The sequence below is a fragment of the Nipponia nippon genome, unplaced genomic scaffold (genome assembly GCF_047370975.1).
Source record: "Nipponia nippon isolate SJK-2023a ecotype South Korea unplaced genomic scaffold, ASM4737097v1 scaffold_5, whole genome shotgun sequence".
In the NCBI taxonomy this organism is placed as follows: domain Eukaryota; kingdom Metazoa; phylum Chordata; class Aves; order Pelecaniformes; family Threskiornithidae; genus Nipponia; species Nipponia nippon.
The window spans coordinates 88,242,628-88,269,308 of NW_028262369.1; the positions used below are offsets into that span (position 1 = coordinate 88,242,628).

General features: G+C 42.5%; 1 protein-coding gene across 1 annotated transcript in view; it reads left to right on the top strand.

Annotated features, from left to right (window-relative positions):
- The window catches only part of PDIA5 (protein disulfide isomerase family A member 5), a 103,987-nt gene that overhangs the window by 44,438 nt on the left and 32,868 nt on the right, over nucleotides 1–26,681 (top strand). Inside the window, exons 9-13 of the mRNA XM_087733982.1 lie at nucleotides 1,680–1,771; nucleotides 1,876–1,947; nucleotides 6,480–6,616; nucleotides 24,247–24,317; nucleotides 25,373–25,536. Coding sequence (XP_087590108.1) covers nucleotides 1,680–1,771; nucleotides 1,876–1,947; nucleotides 6,480–6,616; nucleotides 24,247–24,317; nucleotides 25,373–25,536 — 536 coding nt within the window. The remainder of the gene's footprint in view (nucleotides 1–1,679; nucleotides 1,772–1,875; nucleotides 1,948–6,479; nucleotides 6,617–24,246; nucleotides 24,318–25,372; nucleotides 25,537–26,681) is intronic.

Below are 26,681 nucleotides of genomic sequence, written 5' to 3' on the forward strand. Positions count from 1 at the left end.
AGGCTGGGTGGACACAGTGAAATTGTAGCAGAGTATCTGAAATGGCTGGGAATGCCCATTTAAAACCTAGGAAATCCTCTGAAAGTTCACGGCAAATGTGAAATCTGGTAGACTGATGTTTATGAAGGAGTTAGTTATTCAACCTGGTTCTCACTTTATAAAGCAACCACTATGTTGATCCTATTCCGTTTACCTACCCTTAGAAAGTAAGGGAAGGGGAGAATTGGGTCTCGATAATCTCATATGAATTAAGTCAATCTGGTTGTTGGAACTACAAGGAAAATTCAAAGTAAGAGACTTGGCCAGTCAGTATAAACCGCATTTCTGTACTCTTTTCAGTTAGCTTTCCTTTATCATTTCTCAGGATAGGGGAGAGAAAACAAAGTATCTTTTTGTGACTTTCTAGCACATTCTTAGAAAAGGTTGACTTTCAAACAAGGATTTTCTGCTTTAAGATTTATTTCATGCTGGCTCTGAGCACATTTGGTTGGTCCGTGCAGTTTGCTGCAGTCAGGAACCTGGTATTAAATTCTGATGTGGTATTTCAGCTGGAAGGAGAAAATCCTGGTTTTGGAGGGGGAAAGAGGGGAGGGTTGGATTAAGACCCTGCTGCTAAAATTATTTAAGCCATCAATGCCATTAAGCTAAGTTAATCATGAAGTGGTATCTCAGCAACTCACTGCTTGAAGGTTTGGTCACAGAACGACCTCCATGTGAATCCCACACCCACAGAAATTCAGAATCAGTCCCATCTTCAAATTTTCAGGTCAGAAATTTCTGAAATTTCTGGAAAACAACTGGACAGGGCACAGGATAAGTTGTAGGAGCCCTGAGCGTGAAGCTCGGGGTGGAGGATTCTGGAGGTGGAGGATGGGTTGGGGTAGAGGTAAGGAAAGGGAAGGAGAGACTTTTTGTTTCACTTGCTAGTCTGGAAGGTTACTATGCTTCTGTGCCCCTCTTTTGATATCTGTAGGACAAGGTTAGCTCTTAACTCTCATTGTACCCTACCAGTCAGGTAATTTAACACATTTAAAGCCTATAAATGCTCTGTGGTATTTCCTGGGCTTATGGAAATAGGGCATGTTTTACTTTCACATCAACATAATGCTGATTTCCCCTTGCCATTCAGTAAGTGCATTTTTGAACTGGGATAACGCCAGTGCTTGGTTGGTTACAGCTTCTGGACATTAGCTGAGGTTGTAAATTCATTGCTGGAGTGGAAACCAGAGAGATGAGGGTGGAACTTCCTGTGTCCTAGGTAATGTTTGGGTGTGAACTAAGCCACGTACTTGCAGAAGAAGAAAAAAAAAATCCAGTTAGGCTTGTAGCTTAACCCAAATACGGAAAGAGAGCATGAGTAGTGCGATTGAGAGAATTCCCTTTGGGTATTTCTGTTAGTGGGTACATAAAAAGAAACGGAGACACTTCCCGAGCAAGGAGGAGGTGACAAGCTGATTGGTGTGTGCTTTCTGTGGACTAAGCTCAAATATTGCTCTGTTCTCCCTTGCATAAAATCAGAAAAACTTCACTGCTTTTACAGAGATTCCCTTGCTTTACAGCAGTATGAATGAAATCAGTCTGCCTAGAGCTTAGTTGTTTTTACTTAACTCTTTAAAAAAAAAGTTGTAATGTTCCTGCTGTATTGTAAGAATCAATACAATTATGCTCTGTTTTTTCAGGTTCTTGCGGGGATGAATGTTTACTCTGCTGAATTTGAAAGGATAAAGGAAGAATACAATGTTCGGGGATATCCTACAATCTGCTATTTTGAGTCAGTTATGTTTTGCTACTAATTTAGAAATCATACACTCAACTATAATTGCATGTTCTTATCTTCCAGGGCAAGGACTAAACCTTGTTTTGTTGCTTTAACAGGAAAGGAAAGTTCCTGTTCCACTTTGAGAACTATGGTGCTACCGCGGCAGATATAGCAGAGTGGCTGAAGAAGTAAGGCACTGAACTTCATGCACTCCACTGTCTATGTACTCTTCATTATTTACAGAATGTAATGGTTTAGGAACAGCCATCTCTCCCTCATTCCCTCTGCTCAGAAGAGCAAAGAAAACTACCCCGCTGAGATTGGCTAAACTAGTACAGATTGCCTAATGTTTGGTTTTTAGTATGCATGCCTTGCATTTTACAATTGCATTTCATCGGTAATAGGAGACTGTCTGTGGACCAAAATAAATGCAGATATGCAGATCTCAGCTTCATTAAAAATGCCAGCTTAAATTTCCAGTGATCTTGGGTGCCTGAACTTAATACCTTGCAAAAGGTCTAACTTTGTTGTTTTATTAAAAATGTATATACCAAGTGCGCAGTTCCCATTGGTTCTTCAGCCTTTAGCTCGAGCCTTTAAAGTGTCTTGCAGAGACAAACAGGAGATCAAGGCACCCCAGATTGCTAGTCATTTTTACAAAGTCTGTGTTTCCTGTCATGACACGAAGTGGTGTTGAAAGCATCTTGTCCTATCTAAAGAGAGCTATTTGCAGTTATAAATATTTTGGGGGCTGAATAAGCCTATGGAACTAGCAGTTGAGAGACAAACAGAAGTAGTGTGTGAGTGTACGTATAGTTGCTCTTCAGCTGGTGCAAATCAGCACATCGTCAGTGAAGCTGTGATAGAGCAGCTGGAGAGAGCTGAGATAGTCTGGTGATGGAGAAGTGCCGTTAGCAGTTAGCCCCGGCTCTTGGGCATTATGTCATCTTTCTAACCCTCCCTTGTTTGCTGCAGCCACGGAAATAATCTTGAAATGAAGCTAATAAAATGAAACAAATGCATGGGAAGGAACAGACAGTTGCAAACTATTGTTTTGATATTGGTAATACGGCTTAGCAAAATTGGCTCGGAATAAATGTGTTTTACTGTACCAGTGGGCCTATGCTGGGGACCTGCATGTGGTTGCAGGCAGCCCAGGGTCTTCAGCAGTGGTAGGCTAGGTGCTTCAGGATTGGGAACCCACAAATGAAGTGACAGCAGCGTTCCTGTTAGTATCAGGAGGTACAAACACTGCAGGCGAGTACTGCCCGGTGGATCAAAAAGGAGGAATGTAGCTATACTCTTTAAGTCTCATTTAGTCCATTAAGCCTTCAGATATGAATGATCAAGATGGCAACTCCAGCAATGCCGAGGAGATGATCAGCCCTTGGAGCAAGGATATGACTTCATCACCTGCACTTTATTATGGTTTTCAATTTTGCAAGGATGTGGTTATCTCTTGGCTACCACATGTGAAACATTAGATGTTTGAGGTGGTGTTTTTTTTCCCCCTGTGTGCCCACATAATATCCAGATAATCCCTGTAATATGCAGTGCCTTTATATCAGTGCTGTGACAGCAAGTGAGCACAGCTACTGGAGGCAAAGCAGAACAGCTGCAAGCTCTTTCCAATGATAATCTCTGCTAACAAGCCACGGTGGGCTTTGGCTGATATTTCACCAGTCCGGAGCTAAAGACAGCTGTTTGTCCTCACTAAGTGTTAGTGCATGCTTATTAGTTTCCCAAAAGATGATGAGTCGTAGCCTTCTTGCCCCTGTTTTGTATAATAAGTACAACTTTTAAGGAAACCACGTTGAGAAATTATGCATACTTGAATTTTGCCAGTAATTGGTGTTACAATTAAAACCATATACGGGGTAAATCTGCTACATGCATAATATTATATTACTCTGAGGAATCTGCAGTACAAGTAGTCAAATGGTATGGCAAGGGCTTTAGGAAAGCCAAAGAGTGTAATTAGATAGCTGCAGGGTGTATAGGCTATATTTCAGAATAGTATAATATTATAATCGTGTCAGGAAGTTGCTCTGATGCAAGAGGTTGCTTTGCGGAGCAGGGGCACAGCAGTACCAGAGTGTACGTGGCAGGCCATGGCGAAGAAAGCCAATGTGTTTTTATACTGTGGGTGCATGTGCTGTCATCATAGATTCTCGAAAGAGAATCCAGCAGACATTGAGCCATGTGAAATGACCTATTTTTTGTGGACACTAGGTACACACTGCAGAAAAGCAACTGTTTTCCCTCTCCCCCTTCTCTGGTTTTTCCCTCTAAATGTTACTGATAAAGTGCTGAAAGTGTGTGATCTATGCTAATGTTTTGAGGAGGGTGTGATAGAACTTAATGAAGGTTAGAATTATTTAAATTATTGAAAGGATGGTTTCCATGTTCTTTCCTCTCAGAACAAGAGCTGCTAGTTTGGAGGGCTCCAACACCTTTTCTTTTACTACTTATTGAAGGTGCTGCTTTCTTATGCTGAAGTGTGCTAATGCATCAGTCTTATGGATACTTAACCTCTCTTATCTTCCTAATAGACACTGACTACTGTCTTACAGAGTTTCAGATGTTGTAATGAGGTAATAGAGAGAAACCATCACAGCCTTACTCCAACACACAGCATTATTAACACGAGCAATGCTATCTTGTACACACCAGAATTCTTTTTTTTTTAAATCGGATACACAGCTGTATCAGCTTGGATGGTAGGCAAGCCAGAGAGCTTCTTGCTGCCTTCAATAGCTGCTTAGTTTGTCATGCTGTTTTTACGGACTCCTCTCGGGCCCTCCCTTAGCACCAGCTACTCAGTTAAATCAAGAATTTGTTCTCTGTTCTTAATTGAATTAGCTCTTGATAACTCTTCCAGACTTCTGTCATCCTATTTTTGGTCTTCAGGCGTTGGATGTGCCTTGTCTCAGTTTTAAATGACATTTTAGATTTTGCTTGTTGCTTCCTCCAGGCCTTGAGGTGCTTCTTACCAGCTCCTGTGTAGGCTTATTAGCATGCACAGCATTTTAAATTGGGCCGTTTGAATAAACATCCTGTGCCCTGCTTTACTAATTCCTTACTGAAATAGGTCATGCCAGGCCCTGCTAAACACTGCGTTCTCCCAGTGCTTTGTAGCCACTGTGTCCGTGTTCATCATGCTCTGCCTACTCAGCCCAACTCCCCTTCTAAAGTCATTAAGTGCCATGGTGTTTTCTGGAAAGCCTTCATGCTGCCAGCGTACCTGCAGAGTATTGCTCTCTTACAGGCTTGGTAACAGGCAAACTGATTATCTGCTAAGCTTGTAGAGAGTAAACTCTTGTGGATGGAGACCTGCCTCTTTTTCTCTCTTGGCTGCTTGGCTGAGTGCAGCTCCGATCTTTGCTTTGATGTTTGTTTCTTGATTCATTTATCATATAAGCAGCAGGAGAGGTGTGCATCACAGTTTTGCATGGATTGCTTAATATTCTTGGATCATACCCATTGCTTAAATCAACAGAATTTGCTGTCTGAATCTGTGTATCTCTCTACTGCTTTTTTTTATCAAACTAGGCTTTCAGCCTAGAAATGAGCAAGGCAGGATAAACGAGTTATCATCTGTTTGCCATTCCTTGTTCCAGGCAGCTAATGCAATAATACGTTTTAATCAAAAATAGTAAATCTGCTTTCACCAGAGATGGGGTCACATCCAGACGTGTACTTTGCCAAAGAATTTGGGGAATTTTGGGGGGTATTTGGAACTCATTACTACAACTGGCAAGGATAAAAGAGCTTCAAAGTCTGGCTCCAAATGTTCGTATGTTTGGGTGTCCTTTATGTGAATGCTGCTTTAATAAATAAAATGTCAATTAGCATAGTTTAGTTCACGTCTGCTAAATTCTCTTTTTACTGTACATTAATAAAAGCCAAGAACAATTGTTCAGTGGGATGATGAGCACTGAACTGGTCCAGAGGAGCTGGGGTTCAGCTTCCAGATTTGCCACTGTGTCTTTGAGCAGTCTCTCTGGCTCTGATCCAACAAAGATGGTTAAACTCATGTGCAATCATAAGTGACATGTTCTACTGACTTCACTATCTTTTAGGTTAAGCGTGCAGTTGAGTAGCTTTGCTGAATTAGGCCTACAAGCCCACTGCCGAGTGAGGACATAACGATGCGTTCTCAGGTCACAGGGTTGTTCAGGGTAAAACCTTATATTCCTGGGGAAATGGTCTGTGTAGCTAGCTCATGGTCCCAACACTGTACCTCTTCTTTCTCTGTCAGCCCTAATCATGCTGTCAGTATTCAGGGTGACAGGCTAGATTGGCTGTTTCTGTTCGCTACTTTTTTCTTTCATTTGCAATAGCTCCTGTGAACTACAGGGTGTGAACGCTGGTGAGAAAGGGAGCATCCTGCTGAGGAGGGTAAAAGAGTAACAGAAAATGTATCTGATTTCTATAATGTAATAACCAAGCAGTCTGGTTATCTCCTCGCTCCATCCCCTTCCATTGCTGATCTGTCCTCATGAGCTTCTTGTGGATTTTTTTTATTGCTCCTCCAGTTTTATCTTGAGTTTCAGTGTTTATGAGTTCTGTGTGGGTACAATTATGGAAGCTGTTCAGTAGGGTTAGTATGTCATACATATACGGACATCTGCACAAAGTGGTTCCTTGCAGTCCGACTTGACAAAATGACTGCTTAGCACCAGAGAGCTGCTTTTCAGCTGTGTCTGTTTTTTTGTAGCCCGCAGGCACCTCAGCCACAGGCTCCGGAGACTCCCTGGGCAGATGAAGAAAATGTAGTTTATCACCTGACTGATGAGGACTTCGACAAGTTTATAAAAGATCATTCATCTGTGCTAGTGATGTTCCATGCACCATGTGAGTTGTTTTTTTTTTTTTTTTTTTCTATTCTGTATCCTGAGCCAAATGCTTGCTAACAAAACCAATGGTGATTTCACAGAGCTGTAAACTCAAAGTCCAGGCTTTTCTTGTTTGTGATGATTGTTAAATACACAAGGCATGAAATGTTTGTGAAGTTGCTGACTTCAAGTTTAGGACAGAGATGTGCTGCTGGAAGAGGCGCTTTCTAGGCTGAGTCAAAACATAACCGAAGAGTGTAATGATGCTTAAATAGTCTGAGGATTCATCATTTTACAGTATGATTTCCCATTTTCAGCTCGTCTTCTGTGTTGTTTGCTTTCAAAGCAGAACTCTGGTTGATTGAGCAACTCAGCTTGAGAACCGTGAGCTCCTGAGTCCTTGTTCATGGCTGCTGATGTGTCATTTTGAGCATTTTCACTCCTCTGCTGCACTTTGTTCCCTAGAAATGTGAGGGGTGATGGTCACTACGTATTGTGCTGAAGTATGCTAAAACTTTATCTAAGTTCAGAAAGTCCCCAGGACTTCTGAAAACTAATGCAGAGCTGATAGTGATACTACTTACTGTTTGACTGAGAATACATTGGGATGATTTTTTTCGTGACTTGACGTTTTAGCTTGAGCAATAAAATGCAGTGGGCTGCCCAGAGGTATTGCCTTCAGAAAGCTGTTCCAGCCACGTCATCCTCCTGTACGCTGTTGGGTGGAAGAGCGCGTTAACCGCTTTGTTTGCTTAGGATATAAGTTGTTTCAGCTATGTAGCTGGTTGTACCAATTCTTTGTGTCTGCAATGGAAGGTTCAGGCTTGAATCTGCTACGTTGGGTGGTACACAGCTTCTGTCTCCTCTTGCTGCCGTGCTGGCAGTTGCACTTGGGCGAGATGTTCATTTTCACTGGTATAGATTTGAAGGTTAGGGCTCTAGAGGCAGGCTGTGTGCTCACAGCTGAACAACAGAGGGTCGTGGCATGGAGGCTGAAATCCTTCTTCCCTTTAAGCCAGCAGGAGTTAGCTCCAAAATGCGTTTTTTGAATGTCTGCTCATAAGACTCATTTGAAAAACATACCATAATGAACTTCCTTTGCCTGATGGAGTGTCTAGGGATTTGATCTGCTGAAGCAGGAGACTGGCTGCTGTTTTGTCGCTGTGTTCACTGGATTATTTGTATTAATGAAAGTGGAACCGGAGATTAACGCCTGGTCTGAAAACCAAAACACAAGTAGCAGAACTGATGAAGCCTGGTTTGCTCAGGAGTTATCCTTTGTTACCCAAATCCTTCCTTCCCCCAGACTTCCATGCACCCTGGTGTACAAGCGACAGCACGGGCTGCTGCTCCTGGGGAGCTGTGCTCTTGCTGGTTTGGCTAAACAACAGCTGCCAAACAGAAATGTAACTGCTGAATTTCCCTCCTTTCCATCTCTGTGCACAATGGTTAGGGATAAGTGTCCTCTCTCTCTAACCCCAGATTTTTGTATATTTACAGAGATTTAGCTGTAATTTGAAAGCTTTGCTGTTTTTTGAGTTTGTAAATGGGCAAATGAGTCCGGTCATCTATTTGGGAGGAGGAAGAGGGGGAGGAAATCAATGGTTGGTGCTGCAAACCTTATTCCTTTAGGAAGTCAGATTAAAAATAGATGAATACACACAACTACGATCAAATTTTATAGTAAATTCAAGTTAGTTATAAATCTGAACAGGGCTCTGTTCATTTTTTAGGTTTTTTTTTAATATTTTCTAAAACACAAATAATACAATCTTAGGGGTAACAATATTGCCTGACCTATTTGGAGAGGAGGAGCACTTCCAGCTAGGTATATTTTGTACTAAGGGGCATTCTGTGCTAAGGTGCAGCAGTACTTTGGCAAATGCTGTTTTAAAAGTAAATCAAATGCCTGACTTGGGCTGTTGCAATCTCCTGATAACATGTTCCAGCTGCTCAGAATTGGGATAAGGAATGTTCCCTGCCAGAAGAACTCTATTTTAAATGCAACTTGAATATTTGGGGCATTTTATTTATATTCAGGAGGTAGTGGTATGCCTACGTGCAGAATCCAGCTTGTACATGTGTAAAAGATCTGTGTTTGTAAGAATTCTCTATGGGCATCCTCAGCAGAGAGTGTAAGGCTTGCAAACTAATTAATGACAGACAACTATCATAAACAGTTATCTCCATGATTAAAAGATCTTCTCCTAGCACTTCTTAAATGTGCTAATGGAGTCACCTTATGAATATTAGGAGATCAATTACTGCAGCAAAAGAAGCAGTAAAAACGGAGGACATCTTACTCGTTTTAACCTTGGTAGCTTAGGATAAGAAACTTTTTTTTCTAAAAATTATGTATTAATAAAAAAAAAAAGTTGAAACAGATGTACAAAATAGGCCCAGAACTCAGGATATACTTCTGTGTAACTAAGAATAAGCAAGGAGATTTCAACACTGGCCTGGAATTAGCAAGTACTTACAACCCTGTGTCACCATGCAGCACACATGTGACTTGGAGTTTTTCTAGCATACTATCAATCTTGTGTTCATGAGAAGTTCTTTTACTAGAGGGAGAATTATTTCAGTGATGCTTTAATTGCATAGTCAGATGGCCAATGCATTAACAGAGTGTATTAAAAGATGTGTAGGGAAATGGAAGCGCTGAAGATAAAGCTGAACCAAACACATCCCTGGTAAATACCTGTGAACTGCAGAATTAGGCACTGTGATGAATGTGGCCAGTTGGGTCTTCATGCCTGTGGCTACTCATGATCATCCCTGAGGACCACACTATAATTATTTACAATCAGTTGCACTTACTAGCCCAATTAAAGGCATCACAGCATTTTGTGTTCAGTGCAGCCTAGCATAACTTGGTTCAACTAGAGCAGCTACGTGTGATTTAAACACATCAGGAAGGTCTGCAGCATGCAACTTGCACCTCTTGCTATCAGAGACCTTATACATTTTCTGCAGTAATTTAGCACAACCATTAAACGGTAGATGTGCTGCTTCGAGTCATTACTGCCGGCCCTGAGAAACGTGAGTGAGTGTGGGTGGGCACGATGAGTTCATCCTGCTTTCGTTTTGTAGGTCACTAGGGACATGAAGCAGGATTTTTAACCTTCTGAAACTCCTTTGTAAAGCCCTTAAGAGGATGTTCAATAAATCTGAATATTTAGCATAGGTAAACAACGACCCGACTAGCCAGGAGTCTGAAGGCATTCTCCTTCACCGGCCACGTGTGAAGAACGTGCAGTGTCGTGCTCCTTATTCAAGCATTTTGCTGAAATTTTGTAATTGCTGGTGGTGACCATAGAGTTATCCTGGATATATCCAGACTGGAGTCTTGCAGACATCTGAAGTGTTTTTTCTATGTGTTGCTGTTGTACCCAGAAACTTCAGTTATGAACTGAGATCTCCTGCACTATACAAAAGAACAAATAAATGACCCTTTCCCACAAAGGATTTGGAGTTTTTGCTTGGATTGATCATATTTGCTAACACAAGATATCGCAGTTGTGTTACCAGGCCTATTTCCCAGTCTGTAACAGAAGATGTATCGCACCAACCAAAGTTATTTCTGTACCATAACATAAAAATGATAGTATTCTGTTAGCAATGAGAATAAAGACTCCATGTCTGTATGTGCTTCTTGATATCTGTGCCTACAGCTGATCAATTTATTTAGATGCCCAAGATGACAGTTGGGTTCTGAATATCTCTAAATATGGGTTATGCTGCCAGTCAAGTGTTGTTAAATGCTTTAGTGGCATGGGGACTTGCTGGGACTTAAAATGCTCCTGAGTCACTTGAGCACAAAAAAAGCCCTTGTGTGTGTTTTCAGTTTCCCCATCAAACTGTTTGCTGAGTCAAATGCAATTTTAAAAATAATTCTGTCCAAAATACTTGCCAAATTAGTGCAGGTTGCAGACTTTCTGACTTGGTTTTGTCAAAGGAATAAAACCCCCACAAATTTCCCTTTCTAAATTTTTTGCAGCATTTTTCTCCAAAGCACATCTGAGTCTTGCACAAAATAAGCCTAACCAAGTCGCTGATAAGTCAGTTCAAATGCTGCTGAAGGGTGTTTAAAGTCTAGGATTGAAATTAAAGTCAATTCAGAAATGGGTTCTAAAAGTGCCTGCTTTTCATTCACAGGAGTTACATTTCATTATGTTTTGTTAACACAAATGACGTTGCTAACATTTTAAAGCGTTCCTCTTCCTGCAGCCTCGTGTAGAATAATGTCCTGGCACCACCATGAACTGTAGCCTCCCTGGGTACCCGCAGCAAACACAGACCTGAGTAGTCCCTGTTACTAATGAGCGGTGGTCGTCAGTCATCTCTGATGGTTGCCTGGGGTTGCTTTTCCCCCACCTCAGACTCCATCAGCCATAACAAAGTCCGTGGTCCAGCACTGCTGGCAGAGGTAACAGAGGGGAAAAAGGCGCTTTGGCTGTACTGTTAGTGTGAATGTGCATTTGCTTTTTAAAGGATTAAACTATTAAAATGTTCTTCCTGCAACATTTCTTCCTTGTACACGAGCTTAAATTCGTGCTAAACCTGTCTTTGTCCAAGCCCTCTTCATAGGACTTCTTGAGAGACTTCATATAAGCTGTAGTTGCAGGACTTAAAGTTAGAAAAAAATGTTAATACCCTTAGTGGGATATTGGAGCCATCATGGTTTTCTTCCCTTGATAAGGAGGGAAGGCAGGGAAAATGCAGCGGTGTTTTTGGTTTGTGGTTTTTGGTTCCCCCCCTTAATTTGTTCTTGGAAACTGCTTTGGAGATGCAGCCCTGATACTTGCTTCCCCCCTAATGGAAGGGAGGGCAAAAATAAATCTTGAGATGATAAAATGCGCTATAGTTCTGATGTGTTGTTGAAATATCTGTGAAATTCCTTTCCTGTCCTCGGATATTTTCTCTCCATTTATAAACCAGCCCAATAAATTACACAGTTGGTGCTTTCCAAAGCCAACTATTCAGCTTTGCAGGTTTTTAATTGCACAGGGAGCTGTTTTATCAATTTAGCTTTGAAAAACAGCTTTTCACACCCTTCCCTCTTTTCCTCCTCCCTCTGGTGCATTAAAACCCCAAGGTTTTAAGCCACTTTGTGGACTCGTTATTAAGAATGCCAGCCAATTAGCCCAATACAAGATGAAGGCCTCCAGCTTCTAAGCAAGCAGCGGACTTGGATCGCTCCCTGCCAGCGCACCATCATTGGTTTCAGTGGACTTGTTTTTGTTTTTTCCTGCTGCATGTGGTGAGATTAGGATGTAGGAATCCATTGCTCACTTTATATTTAAAGTAAAGCAAACCCAAAATGTGCGCACAAAATCAAATCTGGGTTTGGTTTTTTTTTTTTTTTCAAACTGGGTTTTACAACTATAAATAAATAAGTCTCTCTTTCAGACACCCACTGGTTCCTTAAGAAAGCAAGTTACCATTGCAGTGAGCGCTAATTGGTACGTCTGTTGGCAGCCTCAACGGAAAGGCCACAAGTTAAAAAGGCTGAAGAATTAATTTACTGTGCAGTCTGAAAAAATAGCCTTTCCAGCACAGGTCAGCAGCAGCCTAACATTGGCAGCCTGTGATAAATAAATAAATAAACTGTTAAGTTTTTTCCATGCTAATTCATGATTCAATCAAGGATTTTTTTTTTTTTAAATGTAAACCAATGCAGTTGCACCAGTTAACTGGAGGTTAAAGGCTTATGGGTTATCCAAACAGCAAGCATCACTGAATGTAGAATGGATGGAAAAATCCTTTAATTTTTATTTGTCCCCGTCATATCTGACACTTGTGATTTTTAAAATAAAATGTTGACTGTGTTCAGTGGCTACATAGAGAGCTTTTGGCATCTGCCTTCAGATGTACAGCCTCTAGGATAAAGACAAGCAATAGGTAGCTGGGAAGCTGTTCTTATTAGACCTGTGCTAGGAATCCCCTTAATTTATTTGACATCATTTAGTGGTAGCTCGTTTTAAGAAGCTTCTGCTTGTCTCTATTGATGGTATCAGTTTAGTTCAGGTGGATAATACTCTTATCACCAAAGGTCTACCTTTGGGCCTCAGCCTTGGCATCAGCCAAATTGGGTGTTTTGAAGAGAAGCCGTGCATCTGGCTGGTATCCTTGTGGAGGGCTATCAGGTAGCTTCCCAGGAGGAGCGTCAGCAGCAGCAGTAATAGCATCTACTCCAGTATTCCTCCATGTCTGCACTCTGACGTTGTTTCCAGTTGTATAACGTGGATCAGTCCTTGGTCGAAGATAACTCTGTGTGAGAATTGCTTACTGAATGGCAGAAATTGCAGAGAAGAGCTGTGTTTTCAAAGCGCGCTGTAGCTATGCGAGACGGCAGGGAGCTGGAAGCTGAAAGCTTGGCAGGATGTAGCCCTCAGTCAAGGGTTTGCTTTAGAGTTTCCTGAAAGGTCTTTATAAACTTTGACAATCCGACCTCAGGAGTGAACTCTGCTTTTTAAATTGGACTTTCTGTATGGGATGGGCAATACTTTAGAAACAATTGTGGCCGTTATTCAGTGATGCTGTAGTCAGAGAAGAAAACAAAGGCCAGCAGTTCTGTGCTGCCTTGGCTGCAGCCTGAAAGGATTACTGGAAGTTTGTAGTGTGTGAGGCCCGTCGTGTATTTGTGTATTTGGAAGCTTGGCAGAGACCATACCCATGCAGTATAGTTGTGTATACTAGTCCAGGGGACGATACAGAAGGAGACTTGGATGTGTCAAGGTGCTTGTTGTGGGCTCGATCCTGTTCCTGCTAGGCCCCACAAAAATTTTCTCCTTGCTCTTAGAGCAACTAAAGAAAGCTTTGAACAAGGCAAACTTTCTGGACCATTATGTAGGTCCTAGGCAGTACCTAGCTCTGTTAGGTTATCTGGTTGAAGCACTGCAGATGTCAGGATGGGCTGTTGCAATGCCCTCATCACTGAAAGATTGAATTGTTGTGCAAGGGCATTCAGATGATGAATGTTGCTGTTTAAGAGTCAGGATAGGTAAGTGAAGAGAAGAGATCTGCTTCAGTTTCAGCATTGTGTTTCCTGACTCTTTACATCCCTTAGGTGCCTAAATTTAATGTTGTCTTAATGCATTTTTAATGGAATGTATAATAAAATGCTTCCCTGGACAAGCGTAAATTGTGCCAACTTTCTGTTCATTGTGTGTATGTACTTTTTAGCTGTATGTTACTGGCAGGCTCCTGGAACAGATATATTCTTCATATAAACGAGTTGGAAACAGGTGAATTCTTGGCTCCTGAATCTGCTTCCACTGAAGTGAGCAAATTCTGACTTGATTTCAGAGGGGAGGACTGGGACACTCAGACTGGGTTCATCAATGTTTAAAAGCACCTAAGTCTACAAGAGGATGTTGCTTGATGTTACATGTATTTGAATATCACCAAAAATCTCAGGGAGTGTAAACAGTTCAGTGCAATGACCTGCCAGTGCAATGACCTGCCTCATTAAACTAATCACAGCAATGATTTTCAGTGGAGACGTAATCACACATTAAAACAGGAGTTCTTGAAAATGCAACAAGCCAGGAAAATGAAGAACCTGACATGAATTTTTCCTTTAATGACCATCCCACTTACATTTCTTGAGGGTTTAAAAATAAAAATCAATGTGGGTTTTTAGTGGTACTTAATATAAATAGGAGCGTGGAGAGTATAAAAATCCTAATAACTAGCTCGTGCAGTAAAACTTGATAGGATACCTAATGAAAAGGGCGAGGACAGTAATGACAGAGTCCATTGTTTCTTTTGTGTTGGTCTTTAGATACTAGAGCACACAGCTCATGTAAGAAGATTGTCTTTTTGAAACAGTTTGTGCTCTTTGAGCAGGGTAAAGTCATAAGAAAGGACAATCCAGTGATAAAAGTGACAGCCTTGGCCTGGAGATGTGAAAGTTTAGTTCCTTGCCTTGCTTTGATTTGTACAATCGTGACCCAAGTCGCTAAATATTTGTCTCGGTTTCCAGTCTGTGAAGTGGACGTAACGTTTGCCTTGCCATGGGAGTTTTCTGTAGTGAGCCACGTCCAGACTGTGAGATCCTCCAATATTGCAAGAATTGGGGTAGGGAAGGTGTATCGTAACTGAACGTTGCAAAGACTTGATTAACACGAAGGAAGTTGGACAATGCCTTCGGCATTCCCTGGTTTGTGGCAGGCAATCAGGCTTTTGGCCCCAAGTTTAGGAAACCCCATCTGCCACACCTGGGTGAGCACACAGCTTGGACAAGATTATCGTGGCTAGAGCTGATGACTTGCAGCCTGGTTACAGCCCATGCTGGGGCTTGAAGGGAGGAGCCTTGGCTTGCTCTGGTTCAGCTTCATAACAGAAAGAGTAGCAAAACCAGACTTTCGGGGCGTTTGTGGCTACTTTGCCTTCGGGCTGGATCTCGACGTGCTTTGTGCCATGGTGCTGTTCTGGGGACACGGTGTGTACTTTGAACAACTTACTTGCTAGCAGTTGTGGGTATTGGGAGCAGTATGCAGGACAGGAGTAAAGGAAGAAAGAAAGGAGCTGAACTGTAGATACTTGGGTTTTGTGAAATTTGGGGCGTTTGTTCAAAATGCATCGCTGTATGCTCGCCTCCAATAGGGAGCAATTAGTTTCTCTATTAAAGAAGACATTTGCAAAGACTGTTCCAATCAGGAAAAAAATCTTCCTGTGAATGTGTGGCAGGTGGTGTGAAGGGAACATTAGTTTCTTTGGGGATTTGTTGCCTCATTTCTCGCATTACTATTGCCTCCCTTCTCTCCTAAAAAGTCTTTACTGACTAACTGAGATTACCACAAACGAGTAGCTATGGCTCCCGGAGAGCCAAGGGACAGCTGAAGGGAGACTCACCTCATTCTCCGCTTCTCTGGGTATCTGTTGTAGATTATTTAGTTATTCCAAGTGGTCTTTTAAAGGACTTCTGTAATTTTAGCTGACCCTTTTTGTCCAGTGAAAGTCCTCATCTGAGTGTGCAGAGTGAGTGACTGTCCTCCCGCAAGCTTGACCCTGGTGTATGTATAAGCCCTTAATACTCTCATGGTAAGGTCTGATAGGAGTGAAGCGTAACTTATTTTTATAGATTTACTGCGCTTGCCTCTAATGATGGGTTAACAGTAGGAATTAGCTTTAAGAATTAAGCACCAGGTTTATTTCTTCTGAAATAAATTAATTTCCTTGCCTGGATAAGCTTAATATACGGTGCAGGGCTCTCATTTGGAAAGTGCCTTACAGTATCTCTGCTACGTGAATCATTACCAGTAGAGTTTTCATTATCAAGTTTATCTTCCTAAGTACTTTATGGCTTCAATTTTTATTATCCTGTGGAAGGTAGAGAACTTACTTTAAAGGGCAAATAATGAACAGAGAAACCTACAGTGAAAGATTGCTTGCCTGCCTGTCTGTTCCTTGTGCCCTTTCAGATGGTGAGTTGGCAAGTGATGCTGTCTTTCTGAGTTATTAATAAATGAATCCATCGCTTTGATACTGAGGTATTGTGCTGATGGTGGAGGTGTCTTCTGGGGTCCTGCCTGCTTGTGGTTAGCAAACATCCCAGCACATTTCAAAGTAGGTGAATGCATCTCAACTGGTAAGCACTTTTGCTCTGATTCTGGACAAAAAGTGTGCATTCTGCATAGTATCCCTTCTGGATACTTCGCTTTTATAGGTGTCTTCACAGTAATAGCCAATGTCACCATTGCTTTTAACACCCCTGCCCCATAAGCCTAGGTGCTTTGGGATGTACCTTTCTTAGGAAGTTCTCTTTGCATTGCATCCATTTTGCTGATGTTTTATACAAATTGCATCCTAGGAAATTTGCTTGCTATGCTGTTTTCCTGAGCTGGACATTCAAAGCTATTTCACCTAACCTCTGTTCTCTGGCATTTTCATTGCTAAATCCAAAGTATGAAGTCTTCCATAGTGGGGTAAGAGTGTGAGGGAAAGCAGTACAACTTCTCTTCCCTCCCCAAGGCGAAATTTTGTTGATCATCTGACAATGGAGAAGGGAGGCGTATCTTTTTTGGATGTAGATAATTATGGTTTAATTGAGAAGGAAACCTTCTGGTGGTATTTTTCATAAACTCTCAACAATTTTACCTTAAGGCAGCCATGCTGTTGTCTGTCTCTTTCACATTTCAATAGGGGAAGATTAATTTTCAACACCTACTCAGGGCCATGTTCCTCCAAGCTGGTGTAGGAAGTGTAATTCATATCTCTCAACGCCAGCTGATCCACCTTGCTTCACTCCTTCTCCCACCCAAGAGGGATGGTAGGAGGCACCATCGTCTCCCAACGCTGATTTGTACCGGTTGCGCCGTATAGTTTTGACTAAGAGGGTATATACATGCAGTGTAATCTCCAATAGCTGGAAGGTGAAGCCAGATTTGGAATGGAAATAAGGAACCATGTGATTTTTGTTGTTATTTTAACTAAAGATGGTGATTAGCTTAAAGATCTTTCCTGGATGCGCACTGGAGTCTGGGCCGTTGCAGATGGGGGTATATTTTTCAAAGGCTACTTTCAGGAGCCTGGCTCAGCCAGGGCTCCCTGTAGGTTTAAAAGCAGAGAGAGCACACTCTGAGAGCAAGTTAGAGCAGAAATATCTCTCCCGCCTTAACTCTCAGGGACCCCTGGGAGGCAGCAGCCTGTGGCTGAGGTTAGCCTTGGAGAATATTCACCCTTTCCCCTGAGCCTTTACGTCAAAAGAAGATATGCTCCAGCGTGACCAGAAATGAAGGCAGAAGCATGTGTTACGCAGGAGGTCATCAGAGCTGTCGTCTTTTAAATCCCATGGAGGCAGCCTGCAGGACCCGAGCCTTCCTCTGCTGAGGTCTGTTGCTAGCTGAAGGTAGCCCTTCTGCGAGCACTGTGACTATGGCGTGGATGCCAACAGGGTTCCCAGAGGATACGTCTGGTTAAGCTCTCTTCTCAAGTTTGATCTGATTTATGTTATGTAATGCAGTGATCTGACTGTCTTTTTAAAAAATAAATGAATAATCCAAACTTGTACTGTAACTGTCTAAAGCTGTTATGAACCACCTTCTGCTGAGCAGTTTCAGTGTTGGTGGGGGGAAAACAGTTATGCCAGCATAGAAAAGACGATCAAGAATTGGATTTCAAATGCTTTCACCTTTCCAACCACGGTGATCAAGTAGGGAGGTGAGGCTTGGCTCGCTCAGCGTGCATCCCCATCAGGTAGTTCATGTGGTGTTGGCCTGTTCCTGTAGCCTGATCAGGAGTTTGTTTGTCTGAATCATTTGGTAGTGACCTACACCGTGCTGGTCTCTTTTTCTCAGTGCCCTGAGGCTTTCCCTCAGGGACATCTGTGCCTGCCGTGTGTGCTCTGCAGCACAGGCATTAGGTGCTCCCAAGAGAGACGGTGGCTGGGATGGGGTCACTACCGCCTCAGCAAGTCATATGGATAGGAGAACGAGTGACCGATTTGTAGTCATTTTGTGCCCTGACTTCACACTGAAGAACTGCTGGAAGCAGGCAGGGACTTTCTTCTGTGTGCACATGCTGGGATTGGATTTGCACAGATCATTGCACGCACAGATTGACTGCGCTGTGAGTTTGTGGAATGCCAGTGAGATGGTGATAACGGTGGGGACGAGATGCTGTACTTCTCTCCTGTCACTGGGATGAACTGTGCAGCCCACGCAGCCGAGGCGTTAGGGTGCAACCGCATAAATGTAGCATGACTGCAATAATCCAAACTGCTGAAGTGTTTTCCTTCTAATTCTATATTTTGAGTTCCTCAGAGTCTTTTCCAGGCTGACCTTTCACAGGCTTTGTCTTTTGTAAAGCTATAAAGCTGTTTGCTTGTCACTGATCCGTAAGCAATGTAATACTTGGTCAAATCAAACCTACTTTTAAAAGTGCAGTAGTGAGGGGGGGATGTCTGAATTTGTGTATGCGTGCACACATTTCTGGCTGTTGAAAATTTGAATTCAGTATCATGTTAAAGATGTTGAAGCTGCTCCTGCTGATCTTATAAGAAAGCATGAAGCCTTGAAACATCTTTGTATTTAAGTATCTGGAATTTTGTCTGGGTGGGCAGTGCTGCTGGTGAGGAGGAGATGGAAGGTTTGGTGGGGCTAAGTACCCAGAGGGAAAAGGATGCATAAAATTTTTTGAGGTCCTGATCCTTCCTAACATGATTTTTTTTTTTTTTTATTTTAAAGCAGAAACCTGGAGATCTGGGCATGGCCTGATGGCTATGACCATTATGACTATTAAGTGAACATGCAACCAACATGGTTGCAAATGCGTACCTGTGATTACGGGGAGAAACAGCTGCTTTTGTCATCCTCCCTCCCTGCCAAATTTGTGGATGATTTCCCATCAGATGTCTGCAATGCAGACGGCTAAATTATGCAAGGGAATCTGCAGCTGCTATAGTTTATGCTCTCCTACACTGGTGAAAGAACTGTAAGCTGCCTCGTGTCAAACCTTAGAGCTTAGAACTCTCTCACATGATGCATAAGAAATCTTTGCATGTTAAAGACTCCCACGGCAGAAGAGAATACATTTGTGTTCTCGTGTAGGTGATAAGAGGGCTGGGACTTGTGTGTATCCTTGCCCTGGCTGCAAGGATTGTGTCTCCCCCCCATATACATACCCTTGCTTTTATATATACAGGTGTACGTTCAGACTTAACAACAGGGCATGCGTAAGGGCTGGCTGTTCTGCTGTGTTGAGAGGTCACTGCTCCTCTGGGATTAGGAATGGAGAAACCAAAGGTGTATCCCCAGATGTTAAACATTTAGAGAGCAAAGGTGCATGTGAATTTTTTGAGTTGGGTTTTTTTTTTTTTCTTCTTTTCTTGAAGTTGTCTGTAAATCTTCCATGAGTGTAGTCTGAACTGCCCGTGACCCACTTGCTGAAAGCAGGACTTTGTGCTTCAAATTTGTTTTCTCATCAGGCTAATGGAGGTATTTTTGGTATGCAGCTATAGATGGATGTAGAGCTGGCATGATACAATAAATAGCTTGTACGTGGTAACAGTACTCAAGCAGTCTGTTGATGGCAGAAATGTAATGATTCTTTAAAATCTTTATTTGCAATTTAATTTATCTCTAGGGTTCTTCATGTCAGAAACTCCTTGTGCACAACCACCTGGATGTTGGCTGGTCACGTGCATTTCGGATCCTCAGACAATGTTGTCTTGAAATGAGAGGAGGCGACCAGAAGTGTGGTGTTTATTTATATAGCCATAATAACCTGAAAGAAGCAAACAGTGAATGACAGAGAGAAACAGAGATTTATGTTCTAGGGACAGCACTAAAACAGCATATGCAGGATCTTAGCTGGAGCTGCTTGACTGGTTTTCTGCCTGTTTTCTCCAGGCAAAACTTGGTTTTAACGGTAGACGTGTTTGCATTAGTTCACTTCTGAAAACGTTTGGAGCAACTGTGCTGTGTATTGTGAGTCTTTGCCGTGGCGCCAAACAGGCTATCTGTAAACAAATACAGATATTTACTTGGAAAAAAAGTTGCTTGCTACATTTGTTAACCTTCCCTTTGTCCGTGTGCTCCTCGCCCTTGCATGTTAGCATCGCTCTGTCCACACTTGGCCTTCGCCTCTGCGCTTGAGTACAGTCACACTCTGGGAAAGGTGAAGCGCTGAGCGAGTGTTGTTCTCTGCCGTGTGGTGGGATTCTGGAGGGAGGTGACTTCCCTGCGCTGGGGCAATTTGGGGACCTGTGATCGCTGTCATTCTGGGGATGCAGCTGAGCTAAGCTGTGTGACAGTGACTGCACTGAAGGAAGGAACTGTTTATTTGCCTGGCTGCACAGTGCAAATGAGAAGATTGATTATAAATAAACTGGGAAAACTGAATCCTTCCTTCATTTAGACATCTGTTTTAAAAACGGTTAGCAAGGGCCTGTCTTGTACCAGATGTCCTAGCACAGATTTTTGTAAGCTTTGACTTCTTTTTCCTGTCATGTAACACTCCTCCTTTACACTTACTCCGTGTGCTCTTTTCCATTCGAGCACCTTGGCCCTTGCAGCCTGGGGCTTCTTTTGTGCAAGAGGAGCAAGATGAGGTGTTGAGAGGCCAAAGGGGTTGTCCAGAATCATTCAGCAGAGCCAGGCACTGAACCCTGACTGGTTTCTGCTGCCGGATGGTGAATAACTCTGACTTGCACCTCCAGGGGAGCTACTCGTCTTCTGTGAGAAAAGACCAAGGCTGTGGGAGTCCTCTTGTGTAGACACCTCCAAGTCCCTTGGGTGTTTCCACCAGCTGTGGCCCAGAGGGGCTCGGAGGATGTCAGTGCTTGGAGTAGGCTGTGGGGCATCCTTGTGTTGACTGCAACCTTTCTCTTCTCACCTGGGACTGAACAAGTCGCTTGCGTAGTCTTTTAGTTCTAACGTCAGCATACGCTTGACACGACAGTGCATCTTCTAAGAGCACATCTATCACAGATTCCCACTACAGACCTGTGGGCTTCCTTCCACTGTCCAAGCAGACTTTATGCAGCGCATTGGAGTATCTGGGCTAAGGGCCTGTAGGGTTGTTGTTATTTTCACATTCATTTTATGAACAGAAAATGTCTAAAACTAGAGGAGCTTAGCACAGAGGGATACAGCTGCTGCTGAACAACCTAATGTAGCAGTCAAAGGAGAGGAAGTGACCTTGGAATTCATTTAAATTACTTTTTTCATTGGTCTTGAGAATTTAATGGCAATCCTCACAAGATATTGAAAGGTTGGATAAATAATCATAGGAGAGATTAATTGATTTGCAGTATGTAGGTCTGACTTCTAATTCATATCTCCCCTTCTCTGCAATGGTAGGTGGAAGCAGGCTGTGGCATGCAGTAGCAAAATTCTCATAAAGATGGCTAAAGAAGCACTATTTATCATGGGAGAAGCTCTTAAGATTCGTTGTGCCTCTTTCAGATTCAGTTTAATGTGGTGGCTTTTTTTTCTAGGCTGGCATATGATGCTGTCCTCTGTCAGGGGTGGAACAAGCATTGCATGATAAAGATTTGAGGACTTCAGTTTGCATTTAAGTGCCTTTAAAGACTTGATCCTGCTTCCCTTTTATTTTAAGCATGAGTGAGTTAGCTTTGTGGCAGTCAGTAGTGCTGTGTCTGTGTGATGTTCATGAAAGAACCCGGAACAGTGACATTTCATAGTCTGGATATCTTTGTCCAAAATATTACTTACATGGATTTCAGATGCTTTGGATTGTTTTTTATTTCCTGGGCAAAGTATGCCTAGCTTGTTTGGTTTGGTTTTTGTTGTTTGTTTTTTTTTTTTTTCCCCCTGTGCATAGGTTTATGAAAACCCAGGTTGTTTGATGCTTTTGGTTGATCAGATCTAGTATTAATGATTGTGGAATATAGTGTAAATTGTGTGGATACCGTATCTAGAGCACAGTATGGAGCTTGCTCTGGCTGGAAGACACACTGTGTAAAGCCCACCAAGGTGGTTAACCCTGCAAAAAAGTATTTTTTTGTACAAATTTGAGCTAGCTAATTCAGAGAGGTTCCCAGGTATCTGAGCTGGGACTTAAGATGCCCTTTGTTTAGAAGTGAGGAAGACCACAAAATGCATAAAGTTCCCTGCTCCTAAAATGAGAAATAAATCCAACTCGGGCAGGTGTCAAAGGGAGCTGTCAGCCCCTTCTGCAAAGCCGTATGTCTGCAAGTTTTCTGTGGGTGGCAAATAAATCATTTTGCCAGCCTTCTTCGTGCTTTTAACCAAGACAAGCAGTGCTGAGACAGGAACTCTTCCTCAGCCTTTTCCAGCTTCTTCCTGAATTCACCTCTGACGCAGTTGCATCAGGTTCCCAGCTTGGTGGCACATGCTTCCGCCACGGTGTAAAACCAAAGCAAAGCCTCCTTCCCCAGCTGAGATCCCCTTGTTCTGCTGCTCCTACCACATTAAAGCATTGGGTTTTTGCTCAAAAGAAGGCCGGGTGGCTTTTTAATGCTGTGGTCGCTATGCAGGTGACTAAGCGGTATGGACCTTAGCTGGTGTTTAAACTGGTGTTTGGTCTGGGATCAACCGGTCGTGTATTTGCTGTAATTCTCAGGCAGGATTTGCAGTCTTTATTCAAATGTATCCACCCGGTGCTGTAAACATGCCCTGAAAGCGTTTCATGGTGTGCTGTGGTGGCTGGAGCTCTGCTGAAGTCCCTGTTTGCTGTGGTGGAGTTACACCTGGATGTCCTATTGCTTCTTGGCTGCGAACACTCTTCGAGTTGTGCTGTACAGAACATGGTTGTCTGGTTGAGTTCAGGCTTAGGTTCAGACTGCTGGCTTCAGCTGTCATCCCATTAGTGGGAATCAAAGCAGCACTGAGATTCAGAGTCCTTGGTTTATTTTCTTTTAGAGAGTGGTGTAAAAATAGCCCCAACCCTATTGCCCATACACCTCAGAAACGGCTTTTGCTGAAGCTGCATTGAAACAGATTTCTAGCTGTATTTTCCGATATGACTTTCAAAAGCTCGGCAAAGTCTGAGCTTTCAAGTGCTCGCTCCAGCGATAACAGCTGAAGAAAGAAAAGCTGGCTGCTGCTGCAAACAAGAGGAAAAAGTACAGCGAGAGATTGTGTTGAGATTACATTGCACCAGGGCAGGCGAGCACGGCGTGCCTGGGTCGTGCCGTGTGCCTTATTACAGCCCTCTGCGTCTCCGGTCCGCGCGCAGGAGCCGGCCCTTGCCCTGCCCGGGTGTCGACCTCTGCCGCTCCGTCCCTTTGCTCTGACCCTGCCGGGGCCGCGGTTGCGCTGGTCTCGCGGGGGCAATAGCGGGGGCTGCGCGGGGGCAAGGAAGGGGCTGTCCCGGAGGCCCAGCATCGCGCCGTAGGCGCTGAAGCGTAACTTCACGTTACGCAGGAACCTCACCTGGTCCCGAAGTTCAGCATGCCTGGAAGCAATTGCACCGGCTGAAAGCAGTTTAATTTACACCCAAATAATTTATTTTAAATCTGCGTTTCTCGCTCATGCGTTCATTTTACTTTATTGTAATGTCAGCACTTAGCAGTAAAGTAATGGCAGATCTCTGGAGAACTTCGCACAAGCAAGAAAGCACCATTATCTCGGTTTTACAGGTTCTGCTTATGTTGAGAACATATGTGGTGGTGTAATTACACTGATGTGATTAAATCAGTGCAAATCCTTGCTAGAGGGACATGCTGCACCACTGTAAAGCGGGGCTTATTATCAGTGCAGTTTAATTCAAATTACGTTACTCAATTAAGTTGTGCTAGTATAAGCCTCCGCTTAAAGTCAGGAAGTCACGTGAGGGCCTGTGTTGTTTCTTTTTAAAGCAGATAAAGATTTGGAAACTGAAATGGGTGAGGTTGTGCCTCACCCAAGAGCATGCTAGAAGCAATGGGCTTGACAAGTACTGTGTTTATAGTACCTTCTGGGAGGAAGGAGGTGTGGGTGCGAATGCAGGGGGTTTATTATTATTTTTTAATAGATTAAATTCTTTGTTTAAACCATAGTGACCACTTTGGAAAATATCCTAAACCATACTAAGGCATTACAAATAAATTAAGCGAAATGCATACTAAATTTTAGTAAATCTCTAACACATGGTTTTGGATTTTGATAATGGCTAGATGGATCAATGAATAACCATGGCATGTACAACTTAATTGGATTTTGGTTTTTTTGGCAGGGTGTGGGCACTGCAAGAAAATGAAGCCAGAATATGAGAAAGCTGCAGAGTTTCTACATGCAACCAGTGATGTAAGCTAATTTCCTTTATTATATCCTTCAAATAATCAGTAATAAATAACTGGAGTAATAAAAGTGACTTTTCTCCCTACAACAAATTCAGCTGTTCTCATCCTCCCACAGGACCCTTCAAAATGTGCTTCCAAAGTGCAGTCTCATCGCTAATGCATGAGCCCTGCCAAAGTCTTAGAAAGAACATTCTGTCTTGAATGAAAACAAAATCGAAAAATGTTTATGTATTCTGCTGTAGGCCTTATACATAATATGATCAAATCCAAAATGGATTTTTTTTTTCCCTTACTTAAAGGCATCGAATGTGAAGAAACATAGGCTTTTATTTATGAATTAGATTTGGAAAAAAACAAAGGGGGTTGATCCTTCTTTCAAATACCCTGGTTTTGTGGTTGCATCACTCCATTAGCTTCATCTTAAGTGCTCCATCAGTGTGGCTGGGGAAGAGAGATCCGATAATATTAGTGTTATTGATTGAGTCTCACACTGTGTACGCCATGCAAGAGGAGAAGTAGGATTAGTCTCTCCCATACTTTAAACGTCTTCAGTAGAGACATCTAGAGTCCCTTTGTAGTTGTTGGAGAAGAAGGAGGAGATGAGAAAAACAAAAGATCAGATGAATTACACTCTATAAGTGTCTGTTCTGCTGTGACTCTAAAGATGGTCCATGTAAAGATGCCCACAGGTTAGGGAAAGATGAATTTGCCTTGAAGTAAACTTGTCTTTAACAGTGCTCATTTCTTCTGGGAGGAATTGGGATTTGTGGGAGGAAATGCCATTCCTGGGAACAGCTCTTAAGCATTATAAAGTGAATTATGTACAGGGAATCCTGTCAGAAATGGGAAGACAACAGGTAACGCTCTGGTTACATTTAGTCCATAAGATGTCCCTTCCTGGTTTTGCATTAGTCCTCTGTGTCTTTCTGTGTGTCTGTGCTGAGTACCTGAGAAAGTGAAGGCACCTAGATCACGAGCGATTGCCCCCAAGTCCACTGTTTCCTGCCAAAGGGGTGTGTGTATGTTGCTGGGATTTACAGTTAGTGGTCTCTGTTTTAGAGTCCAGGTGTCCTTGCAGCAGTCGATGCTACCGTCAACAAGGCGCTGGCAGAAAGATATCACATCTCAGGGTTTCCTACTTTGAAGTATTTTAAGGATGGAGAAGAGAAATACACTCTGCCACACCTCAGAACAAAGAAGAAGATCATCGACTGGCTGCTAAAGTAAGTTTTGAGGGTCTGAGATAGTATGTGGGTTCCTGGTTTACTGGCTCCTGAAGACTGCTTTGGTGAGGAAGTAAATCTTAAACCTAGTTTCACTGACTGCCTAAATCCCTTGCTAACAAAACCAAATTGAATTCCAAGGTATTCAAAGCCATACAAACATGTATGTTAATTATGGTCTCTAATACACCAAATCCTTTATTTGCTGCGGGGTTTTTCATAGTTGTCCTGGTATTTCTTTCCCAAAATAAATATTTTTCAAATATACCCTAAGCCTCTCACTGGAGAAGGAATAGCAATGGCTCTGAAAAATAAACAGAACATTTGTTGTTCCCTCTTTATACTAAGCAGCAGATTTCACTGTTAGTAACTGAATTTCTGCAGTTGTACTTTTCTCTTTCCAGCATTTCAGAGCCAATGCCTGGAATATCGGCTACATGGGGCTGAAGTAAAGCCAGTGAGACTAACAAAACCAGCACCTTTATCTGCACTAACCAACTTTTCTTGGGTGGTGTGCTAAAATATGCAGAATTAAGTTTGATGTATGATGAAAAGAATTTCATTTCAAAGAAGTAAATTGCTGGTACAATTCTCTAAGTATTCTGGAATAAAATATGCATTTCCTTTAGGTACTGTAAGCCTAATGTATTTTCTGCATTATTCAATGGGAAAAAAACTGCCAGTGTTTTGTGAAGTTTTTAAATCATTTAACCGTTAAGTGCAGTTGGCGTGAGGAATGTAATCTTAATTTTTCCCCTCTTATTTGGTGGGGGGAAGGAGGTTGGGGGGGGTGTTGTTTTTTTTTGTTCTTGTTTTTTGGGTTTTTTTTGAAATTACATGTCTGAGTGCTTCAAACCAGGTAATAGATATGGTCTGGCAGCATCTTTGTAGCATGTTGGGAAGTTTTATCTATATTTTACGTTGAGACACAGTACTCCCTTGGCCTCCATGCATACTCAGGCTGCTGTGTCAATACTGGATGTTAAGTCACTGTCCTAGTTTCACCAGTTTGCTGGAGTATTCTCAGTGCTACGTAATTTATATTGAGTTAAACAGGTTGACGCTGCCTGTACATATTGGCAGGTGAATAAGCAGTGAGGAAGAGGGAGGGGGTGTTAATCCCTTCTGGATCCTGCTGTGCCTCT